Source organism: Bombina bombina, chromosome 4, assembly GCF_027579735.1.
Source record: "Bombina bombina isolate aBomBom1 chromosome 4, aBomBom1.pri, whole genome shotgun sequence".
Lineage (NCBI taxonomy): Eukaryota > Metazoa > Chordata > Amphibia > Anura > Bombinatoridae > Bombina > Bombina bombina.
The window spans coordinates 62,610,709-62,633,002 of NC_069502.1; the positions used below are offsets into that span (position 1 = coordinate 62,610,709).

Genomic DNA, 22,294 nt, shown 5'->3' on the forward strand with positions numbered 1-22,294 from the left:
GTCATGCTGCCGAGGAACAAGGAACAGTAGAAGAAATATCAGGGTGAAAGGTGCCAGAAGAATAATAAGGACGTCCCACATAAAATTATGGGTGGGGAGCTGTGGACTTTTTCCATCAGAAGAAAAGGAAATTATCAGGTAAGCATAATTTATGTTTTTCTTCTTAAATGGAAAGAGTCCACAGCTGCATTCATTACTTTTGGGAAAACAGTACCCAAGCTATAGAGGACACTGAATGCCAAAATGGGAGGGTACAATAGGCGGCCCATATTGAGGGCACCAAGCCTGAACTTCTACCTGATAAAAAACCCTGCTTCGTCCAAAGCCGAGAAAATTTTAAGAGGAAAAGCCCCAATGACACTGACTCACAGTTAGTCCAGAAGCCAAACCAGAGACCGCAAACGGACTCGACTGAGCCAACAGTCCTCCAGGAGACACCGTTGCCGAACAAATGGTCCTCCACCGCTCATCTCCACAAATTAAGGAGACACCAACCGAAACCCCCAAGGTAACAAGGCAAAGGAGAACCAAGGCAACCAAAAGGTCCCCTAATACAAAAAAGAACATCTCCACGAGTGAGCCCAGCTCACAGAGACCCAAAGGGGCCGAAACAGGGAAAGGAGGCCACGCCTATACCAAGCGAAACCCAGGATAAGACCGGGCACAGACACAGAACAGATGTCTCTCCAACATCCTGCAAGCACGGAATGCAACTGAAGAGGCAAAGTCCTCCCAGTGTCAAGAAAACGAAAGCATTCGACCATGAAAAAGTGTGTAATACACCCAGGTGAGAAACCCCAAGTTTATGAGCACAGAGTCCATAACAGGACAACACAGAGGATACTTGCGAGGAAGAAGAAGCAGTCAAGCAAGAAACAGACCACAAAAGCAACCCCCAGACAGAGGGTATGCTCCAGGCAACCTAAGTCGCCGGACCTACACACAGGTCCCTAAAAAGGGGAACACAAAACCTCAATTGAGGCTCCCCGAGAAGGAGAGTATACCCTCAGAACCCAAAGGAAGAGTAAACCCTCTTCTAAAATCAATGGAGCAAGTTGAAAGGAAAATCTATACCCTAGCAGACTAAGCTAACAGGATAGACTCAACAAAGCTCACACATCCAGAGGAGACTACGACCCGAATGCAGCTCCATAGACCATTTGGCCATCCTGACCTGCAGACCCACAGCCAGCTGGACCAACCCAGCCTCAGGGATCCAAAACAGGAGAGCAAAATAATTCTGAGATAGGTACAAGAAAGAGCGTAAGGATAGCACAGCCATCCCCACAGAGTACAAGTACAACCCGACTCTGAAAACAGACAACAAGACAAGACCATAGACCTAAGGATCTATCAAAATAAAGGCCCAACAAGTCTGCTTGGAGCCAGCAAGACCCCAGGGGGAACGAATCCCACCTTTCTGCCTCCCATCCAGGAGAAGTCCTAAGCAAGGACTCTATCTCCATAGGGATGAGAATATCCCCTAAAAAAAAAGGGATGATGCCGGAAGGGCAACAAATGTCCTCAAGGCCCGAAGTCACCGGCTAATGGGAAGAAAAATTCCCAACACAGATGTCCTAGAAAAGGACCCCCTTACAGTAGCTTGCCAAGCAGAGGCTCAGCCAACCCATTCGCCTGCAGAGCAGGGAATCCATGGGAAAACTGGCAAGCTGACCAGGGGAATGCAACCCTAAGGCGCACTAGAAATTGGACATCCAACGCCAGCAGCTGGGTATGAACCAACCACCCTTGAGGCTCAAGCCACACGGCTAACCACCAGATGACATGGGCCACTCTGTGGCAAAGAGTAAAAAATACTCCGAAATCCTGGCCAACCATGACCAGGTTAGGTAACTGGAGCAAGGACATAGCCTAATTTCCATCACCGTGGAACAAACCTAACCAGCCCTGAGATCCAAGATTCCAAAACCACCCAAGACTGGGTCAGGAAAAAGGACAAGCAAAGCTTCAGCAACCGGAAGTCTCAGGGAGAAAAACAGGTCCGGGCACCTAATAGTTCAGGCCAACCTTACCCTAGAACTAAACACCCCAATTGGCCAAAAAGCCAGACACAAGGGAATGGATGCATGTCCAGAGAATCTGGATAGCGAGAAGAACTTGAAAGCCCCGACCAAAGGAAGGAACCACCCCTAGCTAAGTCCAACGCTCCAAGGAGCAAGGCTAGAAGTCGTATGAAGATACTTCTCAGAGCCTCAGGACAAGCAAGGGATACCTCGAGGTCAAAAAAATCCTACTAGCAGGACTAGTCTCCCTATCATTTCTGCACAAGCAGAGGACACAAGGAAGAGAAATGCACTAAGCCTACCCAGCTCCGGAAAACCCAGAGCTAAACAAAGTCCCCGCAGGGAACACCATCATCTGGAAACACAGATCCCTAAAAGGAGATCCAACTCACCCGGAGACAATGGAAGAAGATCCAAAGGTCTCTTATAACTCAAAAAGACATTACACGTCAAAGCTGCATCTATATACACTACAAACAGCTTATGCGTACACCCGCAAGGTGTCAAGAGCTGCAACTGGCTTCAAACTGCAAACCTTCCGCATGCTAGACAGCTATCCTATACAATATGTTGGATCAAGCCCAAAAGGACAAATCCAGAGGCCTAAAAAAGAAGGCCAAACCGCTCAACTGCGGTAAGGGGCATTAAGCCCTCCAACCCTCCACCACATGGGGGAGAAAAACTCTATGTTCTGATGAAATCAGATGTCAGAGAGTGTGACGCAGCGGAAAATTCCCCTGCCTGGTCATTTATGACTGAAGGCTATAAGGTCTAAAGCAATCCCTGGCACCTCACGGACCCACAGGTCATCTTGAATGCTTAGTTGAACATGAAAAACAATGATAACCTGAGCACTCTACCGAACCAGCTGAGCAGAACAGTGTCACGTGTCTGAAGAGCCGCAAAACCGAACGAACCCGACAGGACCAGCCTGCACCTAGGGTCCTAATTGGCAAGCTGCATAAATTATCCACATGTCCAAAACAACTTCCGAAGAAGTAATAAAGAGTATCAATCCCAGAAGGTTCCCGAAGGAAACAAAAACAAATAAAAGACATTCCATCGGATATAAATAAAATATAAGGCAACCCGGAGGTTAACGCCCAAAAAGACACAGGCCTACCTGCAGGACCAGCCAAACGGAGCCCTTTCTTTCAAAAACAACAAATGACAATCAGGAGATTACTTCATCCCCACATGTCTAATGAGGTGCACCATTCGAATTAGCAGACTGAAAATCCCCGTATCTAGTAACGATAGGGTCATTCAATAACTGAAAAACATGTCTGATCAATATGCGAAGGGGCACAATCCTGTAACGAAAGGCACAACACTCAGGGACAGTTACACCAGCGGGGGAACTGTAGAGGCCCTCCCCAAGGTGGAAGGCCAGGGAGAATAGGACATGAGCACATTCTCAAAGAAACGTCTGAGCTCTGCAGACGAACAATCGCCAACATTATGTGGAAGTGTAAATGTGCTGCAACCTCCGGGGGGAACATGCCACCCTGCATGGAGGAATCAGAAACTGGTTCCCCGCATGTGAAGAAGTATGAATTGGTAGGGAACTCGCCTCTTGGAGGACAGGACCCCCAGAGGCGGATGGATCAGCAGTCCCTTGATTCCCCGAGCCAGAGGAACCAGGCGCTCTGAAATTGCATACGGAACAAAACTGGTTGACATATGTCAACGAGGCCAATCCGTATTCGTCACTGGAAACAGAATCTGAATCTGAAATAAAAATAGTCTCAGTATCAGAATCGTCCATAACTGAATCTGAAATTAGCACAGTATTAGCATCAGAATCCTCCATAACTGGATAGAGGATATATAAATATGGACTTAAGTAGTAAAAACAAAAACGGAACCTGACACCCCCAATGGCTAGGGCACTCACCACCTCCTATGACCAGACCCTTGCGGACTAGAACATTTCCTTAGACACACGGTCGGGAATGCGGAAATGGAGAACTGAACCAAACCACGACCGAACAAAAGGTGAGCTGTATAGTCCAAAAAAGCATGCCCAACCGAAATGCCGCGTCACTTCCAAAGGCCTTAATGTTCCAAACCACGAGCCCATAAACATCACACATAAGCAGGTTGAATCGCATAACAAACATGATTATAACCCCCCTGTTCAATAACCCCCCCTCAGTAGATATTAACCCTCAATTCCAAGATACTACAAGAGACTCACTTAGACCCTTATGATAAGTTAGACCCGCAAGGTGGTAGCCTCTCAGGAAAATATTCACATTACAGTACATTGATGAACAAAGTAAAATGAAACAATCTTACCGGAATCTACGCCATGGAACAGGAACATGGCCTTTCAAGTATGACGGATAGTAGCCTCGCCTCCGCCATGGACTTGAGAGAAGAAAGCAGGCAGCAGAGTGAAGTTCGACAACGCCAATTGCTTGAGGAGCTGTTAATCTGAGTCGTGATGGTTTCACCGAAAGACTCTCCCTGCATCTCCGGACTCTAACTTTCATCCAAGCCCTCACTGAGAGACTGACAGGACTACTTAAAACTTCTGTCCCATGCCGAAGAGTAATACCCTCCATAAGACACAAAAACAAAACATTTAAATTCTGGCACTTCTCTGCCAACCTCCTAGGACGAAAGGCAAAGAATGACTGTGGGATGAGGGGAGTGGGAGGAGTATTTAAGCCTTTGGCTGGGGTGTCTTTGCCTCCTCCTGGTGGCCAGGTTCTTATTTCCCAAAAGTAATGAATGCAGCTGTGGACTCTTTCCATTTAAGAAGAAAAGATCAAATTTACACTATTAGGCAGAAAAGGCTCTGATATTTACACTAATCAATAACAATTTAGCAATGTCCTTGTCATTTAATTAATTCTGATCCCAGCCAGTATGAATTTAAAGGACATTAAACACTAAATAAATGCTATATAGAGTGATGCATTCAAAGAAAAGATAAGTCTGAGAATAACATGTAGATGTGTTTTTTAAAGTTTCAGTAGCTGTTTAAATATTGGCAAAATACATTTAAATGTCTATAAAACAATGGGAACTGCCATGTTGTAACTTAGGTTACTTTCTCTGCTGTGGCCAATTAGGGACAGCTATAAATAGGTCACTAGAGTGTGCAGCCAATGGCTGTATGGAATATGACAGTGTTATGAACTTTCAATTTTAACAGGAACTGAAAAGCTCACAATTTCAGAATTGAATTACATGAAAAAGGGACAAAATAAATAATAATGAATGTATATTGCAGAGTTTTTTTATATACACAATTTATCATTTTATGTTACCATCTCAAAGTGTTTAATGTCCCTTTAAGCTTCACTTCTGTTCATGGCCAATACTGACCTCATTTACGAAAAGGATTACTTTATATAAATATATTCAAGGCCCATATACAGAGATGGCAGAAGCTCTGTTTATTCCAAGAAAATTGTTTGTGACAAGAGGTCCCAATTTAAGGTTGGAGGAAAGGAGATTTTGGCCCATATTTATCAAGCTCCGTACGGAGCTTGATAAATATCTAAAGACCGCTGCTCCATAACCCTGTCCGTCTGCTCTGAGCAGGCGGACAGGAATCGCCGGAAATCAACCCAAATGAGTACGATCGGGTTGATTGACACCTCCTTGCTGGCAGCCGATTGGCCGCGAGTCAGCAGGGGGCGACGTTGCACCAGCAGCTCTTGTGAGCTGCTGGTGCAATGTTAAATGCGGAGAGCGTATTGCTCTCTGCATTTAGCGAGGTCTTACGGACCTGATCCGCACTGTCGGATCAGGTCCGCAAGACCTTTAAATAGAGGCCTTAATCTCCTGCAACAAAAACGTTTTTTTCACTGTAAGAGGAATAAAATTGTGGAACTCATTACCAAAGGAGGTAGTGAATTCCCATACCCTAGATACATTTAAAAATTGTTTGGGTACATTTCTGTCTAGAAACAAAATTCATGGATATAATTGCTAGTATTAAATCGGTCAGCTTTAAGTGGGATCATTTAAGTTTAACTGATGTTTCTTATATGAAATTACAAACAAATTCAGATTAAACAACATTTTTTTTCCCCACAACAAAAGATTAATCCAAAACAGAGAACTAGTGGGTATGAAGCACTATCACAGGCAGGCTGAAATGTAGTATATAAAATAAAAGTTATATAAGAAAACAATGATTTTGCCCCAATTCATGATTCAGAAAGAGGATTTAATTTTAAACAAGTTTCCAATGTAGATTAAATTTTCTTCATTCGCTTGATATCCTTTGTTGAAAGAGCAGCAATGCATCACTGGCAGCTAGCTGAACACATAAAGTGACATATATGTGCAGCCCCCAATCAACAACTAGCTCCTAGTAGTGCATTGCGGCCCCCGAGCCTACCTAAATATGCTTTTCAACAGAAGTTGCCAAGAGCACAAAGCAAATTAGATAAAAGAAGTAAATTGTAAAGTTGCTTAAAATTGCATGAGCCATCTGGATGCTGAAAGTTTAATGTTGGCTTTATTGTCCCTTTAAGTTATCTGGCAAAATATTTTCATATGGTATTTTAGAGTATCAGAAGTCTAACAATTTATTAGAGATGACTAATTTCTCTTTAGAGTGTTTGATTTACAGGTGTTCTGGCATGAAATTATATCACTAAGATACTAAATAAAAGGTAGCAGAGGTTTTGTAATCACAGCAGAATCTCCCACATCATATACAAGAAGAGAGATTCAGTAACTCGTGTAGGAAGGTAATGAACAGCTCCACTGCCCACAGTAATAGAGGTCGTACATCTCCAGTAATAGAGAGAGCAATACAACTCAGTGCTGCTTGTCTGCCAGACCAGTACTAATAGGAACCTCAGAAAACGGTCACGCACAAATGACCTTATAGTTCTAGGCATCCTATTCGCACTGCGCAGTCTTGTGTTTTGTGAAACAAATCAGACTATAATATAATTTGCGCTGCAGAATCTGTTGGAGCTTTACAAATAATAATAAGAACTGATAATAAATTATTGTTATTCAGTGGTTTATAACAGTAAAAGCTACTGTAAGTTAAAAAAAATGACTTCTATACCATAGTGAACAGAATAAGGTTACATCACGGTAAAACAGCTATAGCCAGATGTTAGTGTAAAGGGCACAATGATCTAAAACTCACTGCTCTGGTGGGATGATCTAAAACTCACTGCTCTGGTGAGATGATCTAAAACTTGCCGCTCTGGTGAGATGATCTAAAACTCGCTGATCTTCTGGTGAGATGATCTAAAACTCACCGCTCTGGTGGGATGATCTAAAACTCAGAGCTCTGGTGGGATGATCTAAAACTCGCTGCTCTGGCGGGATGATCTAAAACTCACCGCTCTGGTGGGATGATCTAAAACTCGCGGCTCTGGTGAGATGATCTAAAACTCGCCACTCTGGTGGGATGATCTAAAACTCGTGGCTCTGGTGAGATGATCTAAAACTCACTGCTCTGGTGAGATGATCTAAAACTCACCGCTCTGGTGAGATGATCTAAAACTCACCGCTCTGGTGAGATGATCTAAAACTCGTCTATCTGGTGAGATGATCTAAAACTCGCTGCTCTGGTGAGATGATCTAAAACTTGCGGCTCTGGTGAGATGATCTAAAACTCGCCGCTCTGGTGAGATGATCTAAAACTTGTTGCTCTGGTTAGATGATCTAAAACTCGCCGCTCTGGTGAGATGATCTAAAACTTGCGGCTCTGGTTAGATGATCTAAAACTCGCTGTTCTGGTGAGATGATCTAAAACTCGCTGCTCTGGTGAGATTATCTAAAACTCACAGCTCTGGTGAGATGATCTAAAACTCGCCGCTCTGGTGAGATGATCTAAAACTCGCTGCTCTGGTGAGATGATCTAAAACTCGCTGCTCTGGTGAGATGATCTAAAACTAGCCGCTCTGGTGAGATGATCTTAAACTCACCGCTCTGGTGAGATGATCTAAAACTTGCCGCTCTGGTGAGACAATCTAAAACTTGCCGCTCTGGTGAGACGATCTAAAACTTGTCACTCTGGAGAGATGATCTAAAACTTGACGCTCTGGTGAGATGATCTAAAACTCGATGCTCTGGTGAGATTATCTAAAACTCACAGCTCTGGTGAGATGATCTAAAACTCGCTGCTCTGGTGAGATGATCTAAAACTCGCTGCTCTGGTGAGATGATCTAAAACTAGCCGCTCTGGTGAGATGATCTTAAACTCACCGCTCTGGTGAGATGATCTAAAACTTGCCGCTCTGGTGAGACGATCTAAAACTCGCTGCTCTGGTGAGATGATCTAAAACTTGCCGCTCTGGTGAGATGATCTAAAACTCACGGCTCTGGTGAGATGATCTAAAACTTGCCGCTCTGGTGAGATGATCTAAAACTCGCCACTCTGGTGAGATGATCTAAAATATTGTCATCGTCAGTATTGAGAGATTCCTCAAAGAATTTAAAAAAGGCAAATTTTAGCTTTAGATCTGGATGCTAAGGTGAGACACCTACAGTATATTGCCATTTTGCCCCTTCAGAAATGGGAATTTTAGAGAACAACTTGCCCAAAATACCAGAGAGTTTTTAGCATTTTTGCTATCACTACAATTAAACAGATAATAAAACATTTTTTATTTACCTATAAAAATTTTTTATTTTTTTTAGTAGACATCCCAATGTATTGGTCGAGTCCCATTTTGGTATATTTCATGTCACCGTTTTGCCACCATATTAAAAAAAATGTTTAGTTTTTCACAAACGTTGGGGTTCTCACTGAAATTATTTACACATGACAACTGCAGTCATAAGAAAAATGATTGTAAAAGCTTTTTGGGATCCCCTTTGTTTAGAAATAGCAGACATATATAAGTTTGCAATTGTTTTTCAGTAATTAGAAGGCTGCTAATGGCAGCTGTGCACCACACTTCTGAAATTCCAACCAGTTAAGAGGTTAATTACTAGTTAGCTGGTAAGGGTAATAGTATTGTAATGTAAGTATTACCCTCCCACCTCACTCCTTCCTGATCCATACCTGATTGCTTTCAAACAAACCCCCGCAAACACATTCCTCACTACCATTTTTTTAAATGTATTAATTTATTTTTTTTATTTTCTGCAGTGTAGGTTCCCACCTTACCCTCCCACTTCCCTGATCCCTCCTAAACACACCTCTAACCCTCCCCCGCCTAATGGTTTCCACCATCTTAGGTACTGGAAACAGTCTGCCAGTACCCAGTTTACACATGTTTATTTTGTTTACTATTTAATTAGAAAACATTTCTGTAGTGTAGTGGTTCCCCCCATCACCCTCCCCACCTCCCCCCTCTAATCGGTCATAGTGTTGGGCCCTTCTCCCCTCTCAAAATCTTGTTTCCATAGTGTAGTGGGTCCCTCCCTCTGTTTAAACAATTTTCTGCAGTGTCACTGTTTGCTTCATATGGTTACAGGAGCACAACCATATGAAAACAGATGCCTTCTCTCTCTGCCTGTGGTCTTAGCTGAGCATGAGGGAGAAGGTTGGACGTAGCTACTACGTAAACAGGATATGCTGGGCCAAGTACCCTGTGAAGTGGTAGCTACGTCCAGATGGCTTAAGGGGTTAATACTCAACAAAAGCTATAAAAGATGTAGGTGATATCCGTTTCCCAAGATCTGTCCCAAGTTCCGGAGGAAACTGAGAAGGGTTTAGAGGCTGGAGCGCCACCTTCTACTTATTCCATATTTGTAAAAATATTAAATTCCATGTCAACATCTGATCATCACCAATAGAATCGGAGCTCTAGCCGTACAGCACTTTTGTTGTACCCAAAACAACAACTGGAGAATGGCACGGCTAGATTATAAAGTAAGTTACGTCGCAACTTCATTAAAAGTATTTAGTTATAAAGTCCATCTAAAATTTTGCTTAGATTCCAGACATGATTTTAATACATGCTACATTTACCATCACTTTAAGGCTCACAGGGCAGTGCCACTTGGCAGTTCCTCAACAGAAATCTTCTGACAAATGTTAAAATAAATCATATTTTTCCAAACTCTTTGCATTTGTCTAGAAACAATAACCACAATTCCCTTTAACAAAAAACGAATAAACAGAATAGAGGTGATAAAAAAAATGCAGTTGAGTTGTTATATATATATATATATATATATATATATATATATATATATATATATATATATATATATATATATATATATATAGTTAAAGCAGAGACTGTAAAGATAATTTTTTTTGTTGTTTTTTTTTGCAGATAGGAAAGGCTTCAAAATGTTAAAATCTACACTATTTATGTAAGAAAGGTGGAGAAAGTTCTAATTTACACTTTTCAATAGCTATCTAGAAATATCCTTGTCAGTTGATTGATTCCTGTGTCAGCCAATAAGTATGTAAGCTTCACTTTTGTTCTTGGTCAATCCTGACACCATTAGAAAAAAAAAAAAAACCAAAAAAAAAAACATTCTTTTGTTTGTTCTGTTGCTGGAGGAGCTGGCTTGTAGCAGTAGCACTTGCTATGATTTTAACTTTATTTTTTTATTTTACGTTTAAAGCTGCTGTTAGCCGCTGCTGTGCTGCCCTGAAGAGTTTTCCCCCAGGAAACAGAGGATGAATTAATTATAAACAAACAAATTCTGAACAATTACCCTGAACAAATATCGGACAAAACTAAAGAAGTTTGTTGTTCGTGACAAATGATTCATGGGAAAAAAAAATTTGTTTGACTGTGCAAATGTCTAAATCCATAAAACATCTAATTTGTAAAAACTTGAATCTGAGGTATGGAGAAACTACGTACAGCTTTGGATTAATTATTCTTCTACACTAAGTACAGGTAACTTGGCACAGATGTGCGTTTCCAGGAATCCAGCTGTGGTGACATTTTTTTTTACCTTGAGGAAGACACATTTGACTTTTCCACAGTCTTTGCCAGTTTCCTCGTCTACAATAGAGTAGAGAATATCTTTGGAAGGGATACGAGCGTACGCAATGCGCTTGTTGTTGCTCATCATCCAGATGAAGACATCCGGTATGCTGTGCTGAGGCTGATGGAAGAAAAATAAAAAAAGAACATAAATCAGTAATCTTTATATAGGAAAATCCAATCATTTAAAACAACAGTGTGTTCTGTAATTGACATTACAAATTGACATTAGCTACAATCAATTGTAGTATATGGGTGACTGATTAAAAAGGTTATGAAAAGGTTTGCTAATATGCTATCCATATTATAAGAGTCCATTGGGGATAAGACTAAGCATTTTGTTAAACTTTCCAATTTAATTCTGTTATAAAAAATCGCTTTGTTTTATTGGTATAATTTTCTAAGGAGCATACCTAGGCAGGTTTAGGAGCATGCATCTCCTCAATGTTTGTAGCAGTGTACATTGTTGAAAATATTGCTGCTATAGAGAGATAGACACATTCACACGCCTGAGCCTCCATAAGTATGCACTTGTAACAAAGCATACAAAGAGAAGAAAGCATACCAAGGGAGAAAACAAGTATACCAGGAGAGAGAACAAAGCATACCAAGGGAGAGAACAAAGCATACCAAGAGATACAAAAAAGCATACCAAGACAGAGAACAAAGCATAACAAGAGAAGAAAGCATACCAAGTGTGACGAATCAAACCTTCTCAACGTCACAATAGAGGGGTGTGGACATGAAGGGGTTAATGGCACACAGCTCTGGTTCCCTTAACCTTGCAACTCTACAAAAGGACCTTAAACGGGATACCACATTAGCCCCCAAATCCTGTCCACACTGCTCTAATTAACAATTTCTGGTGCCACCACCAAAACTTCTAAATTAAAGGGGCGTTTTGGGAACGCCCAAAAACTCACACAATTTAACAATTAGGTAAAGTGCCTTTAACCTTGTCTCAACAGGAGTGTAAATCTGGATATTAGAGCCCAAAAGACAGAATGAGATTTTCTAGGTGTTTAATAACAAAAATATCAATACAGGTTACACAGTGCGATATTATAAAGACATTCAAAATAACGTACAATTGCAAAGTTACAATTCTTTAAAAAGAATAAGGGACATAAAAATAATAGAAACACAATATCTTACTTATTATTAAATTCCTTTAGATATGTGGAGAGCTGCTGACCATGATGTTAATGACTTTGGTCCCCAGGGCAGTTCTACCCTCAAGTTTTTCTGTTACATCCTTAAAACTAAACTTTCTTTGTCTTGTCAAAGACAATGCCCTGGTTATAATTTACAACGAGTACAGCCAATGCAAGCAAGTCTTAGATCCCAGTAGGGGAGGAGCTTTTTGCATTCCTACACACTGTTACCAGTTACACAAAGAACACTTCACCTCAGACCTGTGATGGGCTAAGGAGGGGGAAGGAAGGGGAGAGGGGGAAGGAAGGAGGGGGGTCTCAGCTTACAGCTTTCTGAAAGCAGATTTCACACACAGAAAAAGGCAATTCACATTAACCTTTTCCAGGCTGAGAACACAATACCACCTGCGGGTAGCCAATCCAGGTATCAACTACTCCACATGATTGTATCATGACACCAAGAGAGAGAACAAAGTATACAAAAAAAAAGAGAACACAGTATACCAAGAGAGAGAACAAAGCATACCAGGAGATAGAAGAAAGCATACCAATACAGAGAACAAAGCATAACAAGATAAGAAAGCATACCAAGAGAGAGAACAAAGTATACAAAAAAAGAGAACACAGTATACCAAGAGAACAAAGTATAACAAGAGAAGAAAACATACCAAGGGAGAAAACAAAGTATACCAGGAGAGAGAACAAAGCATACCAAGGGAGAGAATAAAGAATACCAAGAGAGAGAACAAAGGATACCAAGAGAAAGAACAAAGCATACCAAGAGAGAGAACAAAGCATAACAAGAGAGAGAACAACGTATACCATGAGAGAGAACAAAGTATACCCAGAGAGAGAACAAAGTATACCCAGAGAGAGAACAAAGCATACCAAGGGAGAGAAAAAAGTATACCCAGAGAAAGAGAACAAAGCATACAAAGAGAGAGAACAAAACATACCAAGAGAAAGAACAAAGCATACCAAGAGAAAGAACAAAGCATACCAAGAGAGAGAACGAAGCATACCAAGAGAGAGAACAAAGCATACCAAGAGAGAGAACAAAGTATACCCAGAGAGAGAACAAAGTATACCCAGAGAGAGAACAAAGCATACCAAGGGACAGAACAAAGTATACACAGAGAAAGAGAACAAAGCATACAAAGAGAGAGAACAAAAATACCAAGAGAGAGAACAAAGTATAACAAGAGAGATAACAAAGTATACCCAGAGAGAGAACAAAGCATACAAAGAGAGAGAACAAAACATACCAAGAGAGAGAACAAAGTATACAAAGAGAGAGAACAAAGTATACCCAGAGAGAGAACAAAGTATACCCAGAGATAGAACAAAGCATACCAACAGAGAGAACAAAGCATACGAAGAGAGAGAACAAAGCATACCAAGAGAGAGAACAAAGCATACCAAGAGAAGAAAGCATACCAAGGGAGAAAGCAAAGTATACCAGGAGAGAAAACAAATCATATCAAGGGAGAGAACAAAGCATACTAAGAGAAGAAAGCATACCAAGGGAGAAAAAGTATACCAGGAGAAAGAACAAAGCATACCAAGGGAGAGAATAAAGCATACCAAGAGAGAGAACAAAGTATACCAAGAGAAAGAACAAATCATACCAAGAGAGAGAACAAAGCATACCAAGAGAGAGAACAAAGTATACAAAGAGAGAGAACAAAGTATAACAAGAGAGAGAACAAAGTATAACAAGAGAAGAAAACATATCAAGGGAGAGAACAAAGTATACCAAGAGAAAGAACAAAGTATAATAAGAGAAGAAAGCATACCAAGGGAGAGAACAAAGCATACCAAGAGAAGAAAACATACCAAGGGAGAGAACAAACCATACCAAGAGAGAGAACAAAGTATACCCAGAGAGAGAACAAGAACAAAACATACCAAGAGAGAAAACAAAGTATACCCAGAGAGAGAACAAAGCATTCCAAGAGAGAGAACAAAGCATACCAAGAGAGAGAACAAAGCATAACAAGAGAGAGAACAAAGCATACGAAGAGAGAGAACAAAGCATACGAAGAGAGAGAACAAAGCATACGAAGAGAGAGAACAAAGCATAACAAGAAAACTAAGCATACCAACAGAACAATGCATACAATTAGCAATGCAGAATCTGTTGGCGCTCTACAAATAACTGATAATAGTTATACCAAAAGAACAAAACATACCAAGAGAGAGAACAAAACATACCAAGAGAGAGAACAAATTATACCAAGAAAGAGAACAAAGAATATGAAGAGAGAGAACTAAGCATACCAAGAGAGAGAACCAAGCATACCAAGAGAGAGAACTAAGCATACCAAGAGAGAGAACAAAGCATACCAAGAGAGAGAGAACAAAGTATATCGAGAGAGAGAACAAAGTATATCGAGAGAGAGAACAAAGTATATTGAGAGAGAGAACAAAGCATACAAAGAGAGAGAACAAAGGATACCAAGAGAGAGAACAAAGCATACCAAGAGAGAGAACAAAGTATACCCAGAGAGAGAACAAAGTATACCCGGAGAGAGAGCAAAGCATGCCAAGAGAGAGAACAAAGCATACCAAGGGATAGAACAAAGCATACCAAGAGAAGAAACCATACCAAGGGAAAGAACAAAGCATACCAAGAGAGCGAACAAAGCATACCAAGAGGGAGAACAAAGTATACCCAGAGAGAGAACAAAGTATACCCAGAGAGAGAACAAAACATACCAAGAGAGAGAATAAAACATACGAAGAGAGAGAACAAAGCATACGAAGAGAGAGAACAAAGCATACAAAGAGAGAGAACAAAACATACCAAGAAAACTAAGCATTCCAACAGAACAATGCATACCATTAGCAATGCAGAATCTGTTGGCGCTCTACAGATATTTGATAATAATAATAATACCAAAAGAACAAAGCATACCAAGAGAGAGAACAAAGCATACCAAGAGAGATAACAAATTATACCAAGAAAGAGAACAAAGAATACGAAGAGAGAGAACTAAGCATTCCAAGAGAGAGAACCAAGCATACCAAGAGAGAGAACTAAGCATACCAAGAGAGAGAACAAAGCATACCAAGAGAGAGAGAACAAAGCATACCAAAAGAGAGAACAAAGTATATCGAGAGAGAGAACAAAGCATACAAAGAGAAAGCACAAAGCATACCAAGAGAGAGAACAAAGGATACCAAGAGAGAGAACAAAGCATACCAAGAGAGAGAACAAAGTATACCAAAACAGAGAACAAAGTATACCGAGAGAGAGAACAAAGCATACCAAGAAAACAAAGCATACCAACACAACAAAGCATACCATTAGCGATGCAAAATCTGTTGGCGCTCTTCAAATAACTGATAATAATAATACCAAAAGAACAAAGCACACCAAGAGAGAACAAAGCACCCAAGGGAGAGAACAAAGCATACTGAAAGAAAGAACAAAGCATACCAAGAAAACTAAACATACCAACAGAACAAATCATACCATTAGCAATGCAGAATCTGTTGGTGGTCTACAAATATCTGATAATAATAATACCAAAAGAACAAAGCATAGCAAGGGAGAGAGCAAAGCATACCAAGAGAAGAAAGCATACCAAGAGAAGAAAGCATACCAAGGGAGAGTACTAAGCATACCAAGAGAGAGAAAAAAAGCATACCAAGAGAAGAAAGCATTCCAAGGGAGAGAACTATGCATACCAAGAGAGAGAACAAAGCATACCAAGAGAAGAAAGCATACCAAGGGAGAGAACTAAACATACCAAGAGAGAGAACAAAGCATACAAAAAATAAAACACCCCTGATAATACAAGAAAACTGGAAGCTTCTATTTTTTTGTTGCGCCTCAATCAAGAAAGTTTAGTATTGACTTTCCAGTCTCTATAGCAACTATAGTAGGTCTGCAATGTAATCAAATAATGCCACTTTAGTTTATAATCCAACCCGAGACAGGGCACACACTCGGGCACCATAATCTAATGCACATATATCAGTGTTACTGACGTTTTAGTGAAAAGCAGGAGACGCAGAACCTACTGTACCTCATCTGCCAAGAAGCGCAGCTTTTGCAAGAAGTTCTGGACCAGTTTGAGTTTATCCTTCACTGTGTTTTTCTTGACTTGAGATCTCATGGTCTTGGCTTGTGTCCCCATGTTTTCCTGTTCAATAAAACAGTGGGTTAGGCATTGTCTCACAGGCCCATAGGTAACTGAGAACCCTGAGCTTGTGTTTATATACAGTACATACCAGCTCTCTCATACAGGACTTCAGCCTCTCCCGGTCTAGTTTTGTTCTTCCATTCTGGTTATTGTCCTTGTTAGCGAGAGTAACAAAGCGGCTAGAAAGAAACAACAAATTTAGGTTTATGGATGTGTTTGTATCCGGTGCTGCTGAGGGTAACCAGGTGTTTGTCTCTGTGCTGCCTATGGGGGGATGACAGTAGGGGATGATATTGTGAGGATGACAGCAGGGGATGATAATGAGAGGTTGACAGCAGGGGATGATAATGGGAGGATGACAGCAGGGTATGATAATGGGGGGATGACAGCAGGGGAAGATAATGGGGGGATGACAGCAGGGGATGATAATGGGAGGATGACAGCAGGGGATGATAATGGGAGGATGACAGCAGGGGATGATAATGGGAGGATGACAGCAGGGGATGATAATGGGGGGATGACAGCAGGGGATGATAATGGGGGGGATGACAGCAGGGGATGATAATGGGGGGACGACAGTAGGGGATGATAATGGGAGGATGACAGCAGGGGATGATAATGGGAGGATGACAGCAGGGGATGATAATGGGAGGATGACAGCAGGGCATGATATTGTGAGGATGACAGCAGGGGATGATAATGGGAGGATGACAGCAGGGGATGATAATGGGAGGATGACAGCAGGGGATGATAATGGGAGGATGTCAGCAGGGAATGATAATGGGGATGACAGCAGGGGATGATAATGCGGGGATGACAGCAGGGGATGATAATGGGAGGATGACAGCAGGGGATGATATTGTGAGGATGAAAGCAGGGGATGATAATGGGAGGATGACAGCAGGGGATGATAATGGGAGGATGTCAGTAGGGGATGATAATAGGGGGATGACCAGAAGGCACCTGTGGTAGCAGATCAGTTACAACTTCACATAAAACAAAGCGGCTAGAAAGAAACAACAAATTTAGGTTTATGGATGTGTTTGTATCCGGTGCTGCTGAGGGTAACCAGGTGTTTGTCTCTGTGCTGCCTATGGGGGGATGACAGTAGGGGATGATATTGTGAGGATGACAGCAGGGGATGATAATGAGAGGTTGACAGCAGGGGATGATAATGGGAGGATGACAGCAGGGTATGATAATGGGGGGATGACAGCAGGGGAAGATAATGGGGGGATGACAGCAGGGGATGATAATGGGAGGATGACAGCAGGGGATGATAATGGGAGGATGACAGCAGGGGATGATAATGGGAGGATGACAGCAGGGGATGATAATGGGAGGATGACAGCAGGGGATGATAATGGGAGGATGTCAGCAGGGAATGATAATGGGGATGACAGCAGGGGATGATAATGGGAGGATGACAGCAGGGGATGATAATGGGAGGATGACAGCAGGGCATGATATTGTGAGGATGACAGCAGGGGATGATAATGGGAGGATGACAGCAGGGGATGATAATGGGAGGATGACAGCAGGGGATGATAATGGGAGGATGTCAGCAGGGAATGATAATGGGGATGACAGCAGGGGATGATAATGCGGGGATGACAGCAGGGGATGATAATGGGAGGATGACAGCAGGGGATGATATTGTGAGGATGAAAGCAGGGGATGATAATGGGAGGATGACAGCAGGGGATGATAATGGGAGGATGACAGCAGGGGATGTCAGCAGGGGATGATAATGGGAGGATGTCAGTAGGGGATGATAATGGGAGGATGTCAGTAGGGGATGATAATGGGAGGATGTCAGTAGGGGATGATAATGGGGGGATGACAGCAGGGGATGATAATGGGAGGATGTCAGTAGGGGATGATAATAGGGGGATGACCAGAAGGCACCTGTGGTAGCAGATCAGTTACAACTTCACATAATTATTAAAACTGAGTAAATCAGGTTGTGCAGGAAGGTGGGAGATGGAGATGAAAGCTACATTTTATAAATTGTGTTTGTGTGACTAGCAAAGAGCTTCCCACTGAACCACTTAAAGGGCCACTAAACCCAAAATCTTTCTTTCATGATTCAGATAGAGAATAGAAATTTAAACAATATTACAATTTACTTCCATTATTTATTTTGCTTCATTTTTTAAATATCCTTAGTTGAAGAAAAAGCAGTGCACATGGTAAGCCAATCACACGATGCTTCTATGTGCAGCAACCAATCAGCAGCTAGGGAGCATATCTAGATATGCTTTTCATCAAAGAATATCAAGAGAATAAAACAAATTAGATAATATAAGTAAATTAGAAAGATGTTTAAAATTGCATTCCCTTTCTAAATCATAAAAGAAAAAATGTGGGTGGCATGTCCCTTTAATGTCACGGTTTTGGTTCACTACTGTACTGGCCCTCCCAGTAGTTCTCTTTGTGTTGCAAATACCAAGGTTTTAAAAGTGAAACCACGGACCACCTAGACATACACCCAGACAAGGCCTGACAAACCCACCCCTACCTAAAATGTTTCCACCCACGGAGTGCCTGTGCACGTGCCCACAATTTTCCCAGATTCAGCTGAAAGCTACAGTCCCAGGTGGCATCAAAGAAATGTGGTTACAGTTTAAAAGCCTTGCCCCAGGGTCCTTCCCAGTGCTCACTCAGTCTCATAAATGTCCTGGCTTCCAAAATGAAACTATAGACTAGATAGGCTACCCCAAGGCTGCCCTGAACCACTGCCAAATCCCTGCCCAGCACTCCCCTGATGTCTTATGCACAGTGAAAAAACTTTACAATGTACTTCAATTAATTTCTTAGACTAATGTTCTTGTAATTTAAATCTGCAATTTGTAGTTTTTCCACTAGAGGGTCTGGATTGCATTATGGAGAATTCAGAACCCTGTCAATACTTTTAAACTGTTGAAAAGCAGTGGTTCATATGTAATGCATATATATAAAAAACACCTTGATTTCTGTTTACTCACAAACAGCTGCAGCTCAGCTCCTCAAGCACACCACGTAATCGCCTCTCTGGGTACGGCTTCTCTGTTTTTATCATCTCATGAACATCATTTAACCCTTCCTCCTGCAGAAGAAACAACAAAATATGACACACAGACTTATTTACCCAGTGATCTTCTAACTATAATCAGCTTATTTGCCCACTGAGGCACTAACAATACACAGATTTATTTACCCAGTGATGATCTAACTATACACAGACTAATTTACCAGTGATCTTCTAACTATAAACAGTTTATTTACCCACTGATGATATAATTATACACAGCTTATTTACCCAGTGATGATCTAACTATACACAGACTTATTTACCAGTGATCTTCTAACTATAAACAGTTTATTTACCCACTGATGATCTAACTATACACAGCTTATTTACCCAGTGATGATCAAACTATACACAGTTTATTCACCCAGTGATGGTCTATCTATACACATCTTATTTACCCAGTGATGATCTAACTATACACAGACTAATTTACCAGTGATCTTCTAACTATAAACAGTTTATTTACCCACTGATGATATAACTATACACAGCTTATTTACCCAGTGATGATCTAACTATACACAGACTTATTTACCAGTGATCTTCTAACTATAAACAGTTTATTTACCCACTGATGATCTAACTATACACAGCTTATTTACCCAGTGATGATCAAACTATACACAGTTTATTCACCCAGTGATGGTCTATCTATACACATCTTATTTACCCAGTGATAATCTAACTATACACAGCTTATTTACCCAGTGATGATCTAACAATACACAGCTTATTTACCCAGTGATGATCTAACTATACACATTGTACTTGCCCATTGATGCTCTAACTATACACAGCTTATTTACCCAGTGATGATCTAACTATACACAGTTGTACTTGCCCATTGATGCTCTAACTATACACAGCTTATTTACCCAGTGATGATCTAACAATACACAGCTTATTTACCCAGTGATGATCTAACTATACACACAGCTTATTTACCCAGTGATGCTCTAACTATACACAGCTTATTTACCCAGTGATGATCTAACTATACACAGCTTATAAACCCAGTGATGATCTGACTATACCCAGCTTATTTACCCAGTGATGATCTAACTATACACAGACGTACTTACCCAGTGATGCTCTAACTATATATAGCTTATTTACTAAGTGATGCTCTAACTATACACAGACTAATTTACCAGTGATCTAACTATACACAGTTTATTTACCCACTGATGATCTAGCTATGCACATCTTATTTACCCAGTGATGATCTAACTATACACAGTTTATTCACCCAGTGATGGTCTATCTATACACATCATATTTACCCAGTGATGATCTAACAATACACAGCTTATTTACCCAGTGATGATCTAACTATACGGGGTCCGTGAGCGGTGGTTTAGGGGTTAAACATTTTATTTAGTTGCGGTTTAGGGGTTAATACATATAATGTAGGTGGCGGTGGGCTCCGGAAGCGGCGGTTTAGGGGTTAATACATATAATGTAGGTGGCGGTGGGGTCCGGGAGCGGCGGTTAAGGGGTTAATACATATAATGTAGGTGGCGGTTGGCTCCGGGAACGGCGGTTTAGGGGTTAAACACTTTATTAGAGTTGCAGTGGGCTCCGGGAGCGGCGGTTTAGGGGTTAATAACTTTATTTAGGTGTGGTGGGCTACGGGAGCGGCGGTATAGGGGGTAAAACAGTATAGTATAGTGTGGGTGTTTAGTGACAGGGTACCAAGAAAGCTGCGAATAAGCCGATGAGCAGCGAGATTGATGACTGTTAGTTGACGGCTTGATAACTAGAGGCCTTACTCTGAGACTATTGTGTTGTCTGTCATCTGATACACATGTAGTGTAAGATTTTATTGTTGCAAGTGTAAATCTTTTGGTACGCTGTAATAAATGTTTCTATTTTGAAAGGTGCGGCCTTGGTCATGCTTTAGTGCCCAGTAGTTTCTATGCACTATTCCCGGTTTTTATTCCCTACATGTCTTGTTGACTGCTGCACTTTCAATGGATTTATAATTTATACTCATAGTGAACTACTGTGTCTACTTCAAACCACTTTTACTATTCTTACTTAAAATTAACTATAATTTCCTATGTAAATATTTGTAGATAAATCGTTTGATTACCCCATAGTTACCAAAGGATATTTGTGTTGTACTAAAACGATTTATGTAAATCAAATGTTGCAGTTACTAACCAGCTTGTCGGCAATTTTGTCCATGATGTTGGCGTTGTATAGTCTTCTCCTTTGATCCTGCCACCAGCTTTTTATGTAGATGCAGGGCTTCTTATCAAAGTATGGCAAGTGGAAATAATTCCTGTAAAAACAGGGGAATTAGAGAACAATAGATGCTGGTATTAACAGACATGGGAGCAGAGTGCTGGAATTATCAGGCGAGGGAGCAGAGTGCTGGTATTATCAGGTGAGGGAGCAGAGTGCTAGTATTATCAGGCAAGGAAGCAGAGTGCTGGAATTATCAGGCGAGGGAGCAGAGTGCTGGTATTATCAGGTGAGGGAGCAGAGTGCTGGTATTATCAGGCGAGGAAGCAGAGTGCTGGTATTATCAGGCGAGGGAGCAGAGTGCTGGTATTATCAGGTGAGGGAGCAGAGTGCTAGTATTATCAGGCGAGGGAGCAGACTGCTGGTATTATCAAGCAAGGAAGCAGAGTGCTGGAATTATCAGGCGAGGGAGCAGAGTGCTGGTATTATCAGGCGAGGGAGCAGAGTGCTGGTATTATCAGGTGAGGGAGCAGAGTGCTGGTATTATCAGGTGAGGGAGCAGAGTGCTGGTATTATCAGGTGAGGGAGCAGAGTGCTGGTATTATCAGGCGAGGAAGCAGAGTGCTGGTATTATCAGGCGAGGGAGCAGAGTGCTGGTATTATCAGGTGAGGGAGCAGAGTGCTAGTATTATCAGGCGAGGGAGCAGACTGCTGGTATTATCAAGCAAGGAAGCAGAGTGCTGGAATTATCAGGCGAGGGAGCAGAGTGCTGGTATTATCAGGCGAGGGAGCAGAGTGCTGGTATTATCAG

General features: G+C 41.5%; 1 protein-coding gene across 1 annotated transcript in view; it reads right to left on the minus strand.

The window, feature by feature from the left end:
• The window catches only part of OTOF (otoferlin), a 742,062-nt gene that overhangs the window by 149,780 nt on the left and 569,988 nt on the right, over positions 1-22,294 (minus strand). Inside the window, exons 18-22 of the mRNA XM_053709494.1 lie at positions 21,460-21,580; positions 19,208-19,308; positions 16,309-16,399; positions 16,104-16,220; positions 10,884-11,036 (exon numbers count right to left, since the gene is read on the minus strand). Coding sequence (XP_053565469.1) covers positions 10,884-11,036; positions 16,104-16,220; positions 16,309-16,399; positions 19,208-19,308; positions 21,460-21,580 — 583 coding nt within the window. The remainder of the gene's footprint in view (positions 1-10,883; positions 11,037-16,103; positions 16,221-16,308; positions 16,400-19,207; positions 19,309-21,459; positions 21,581-22,294) is intronic.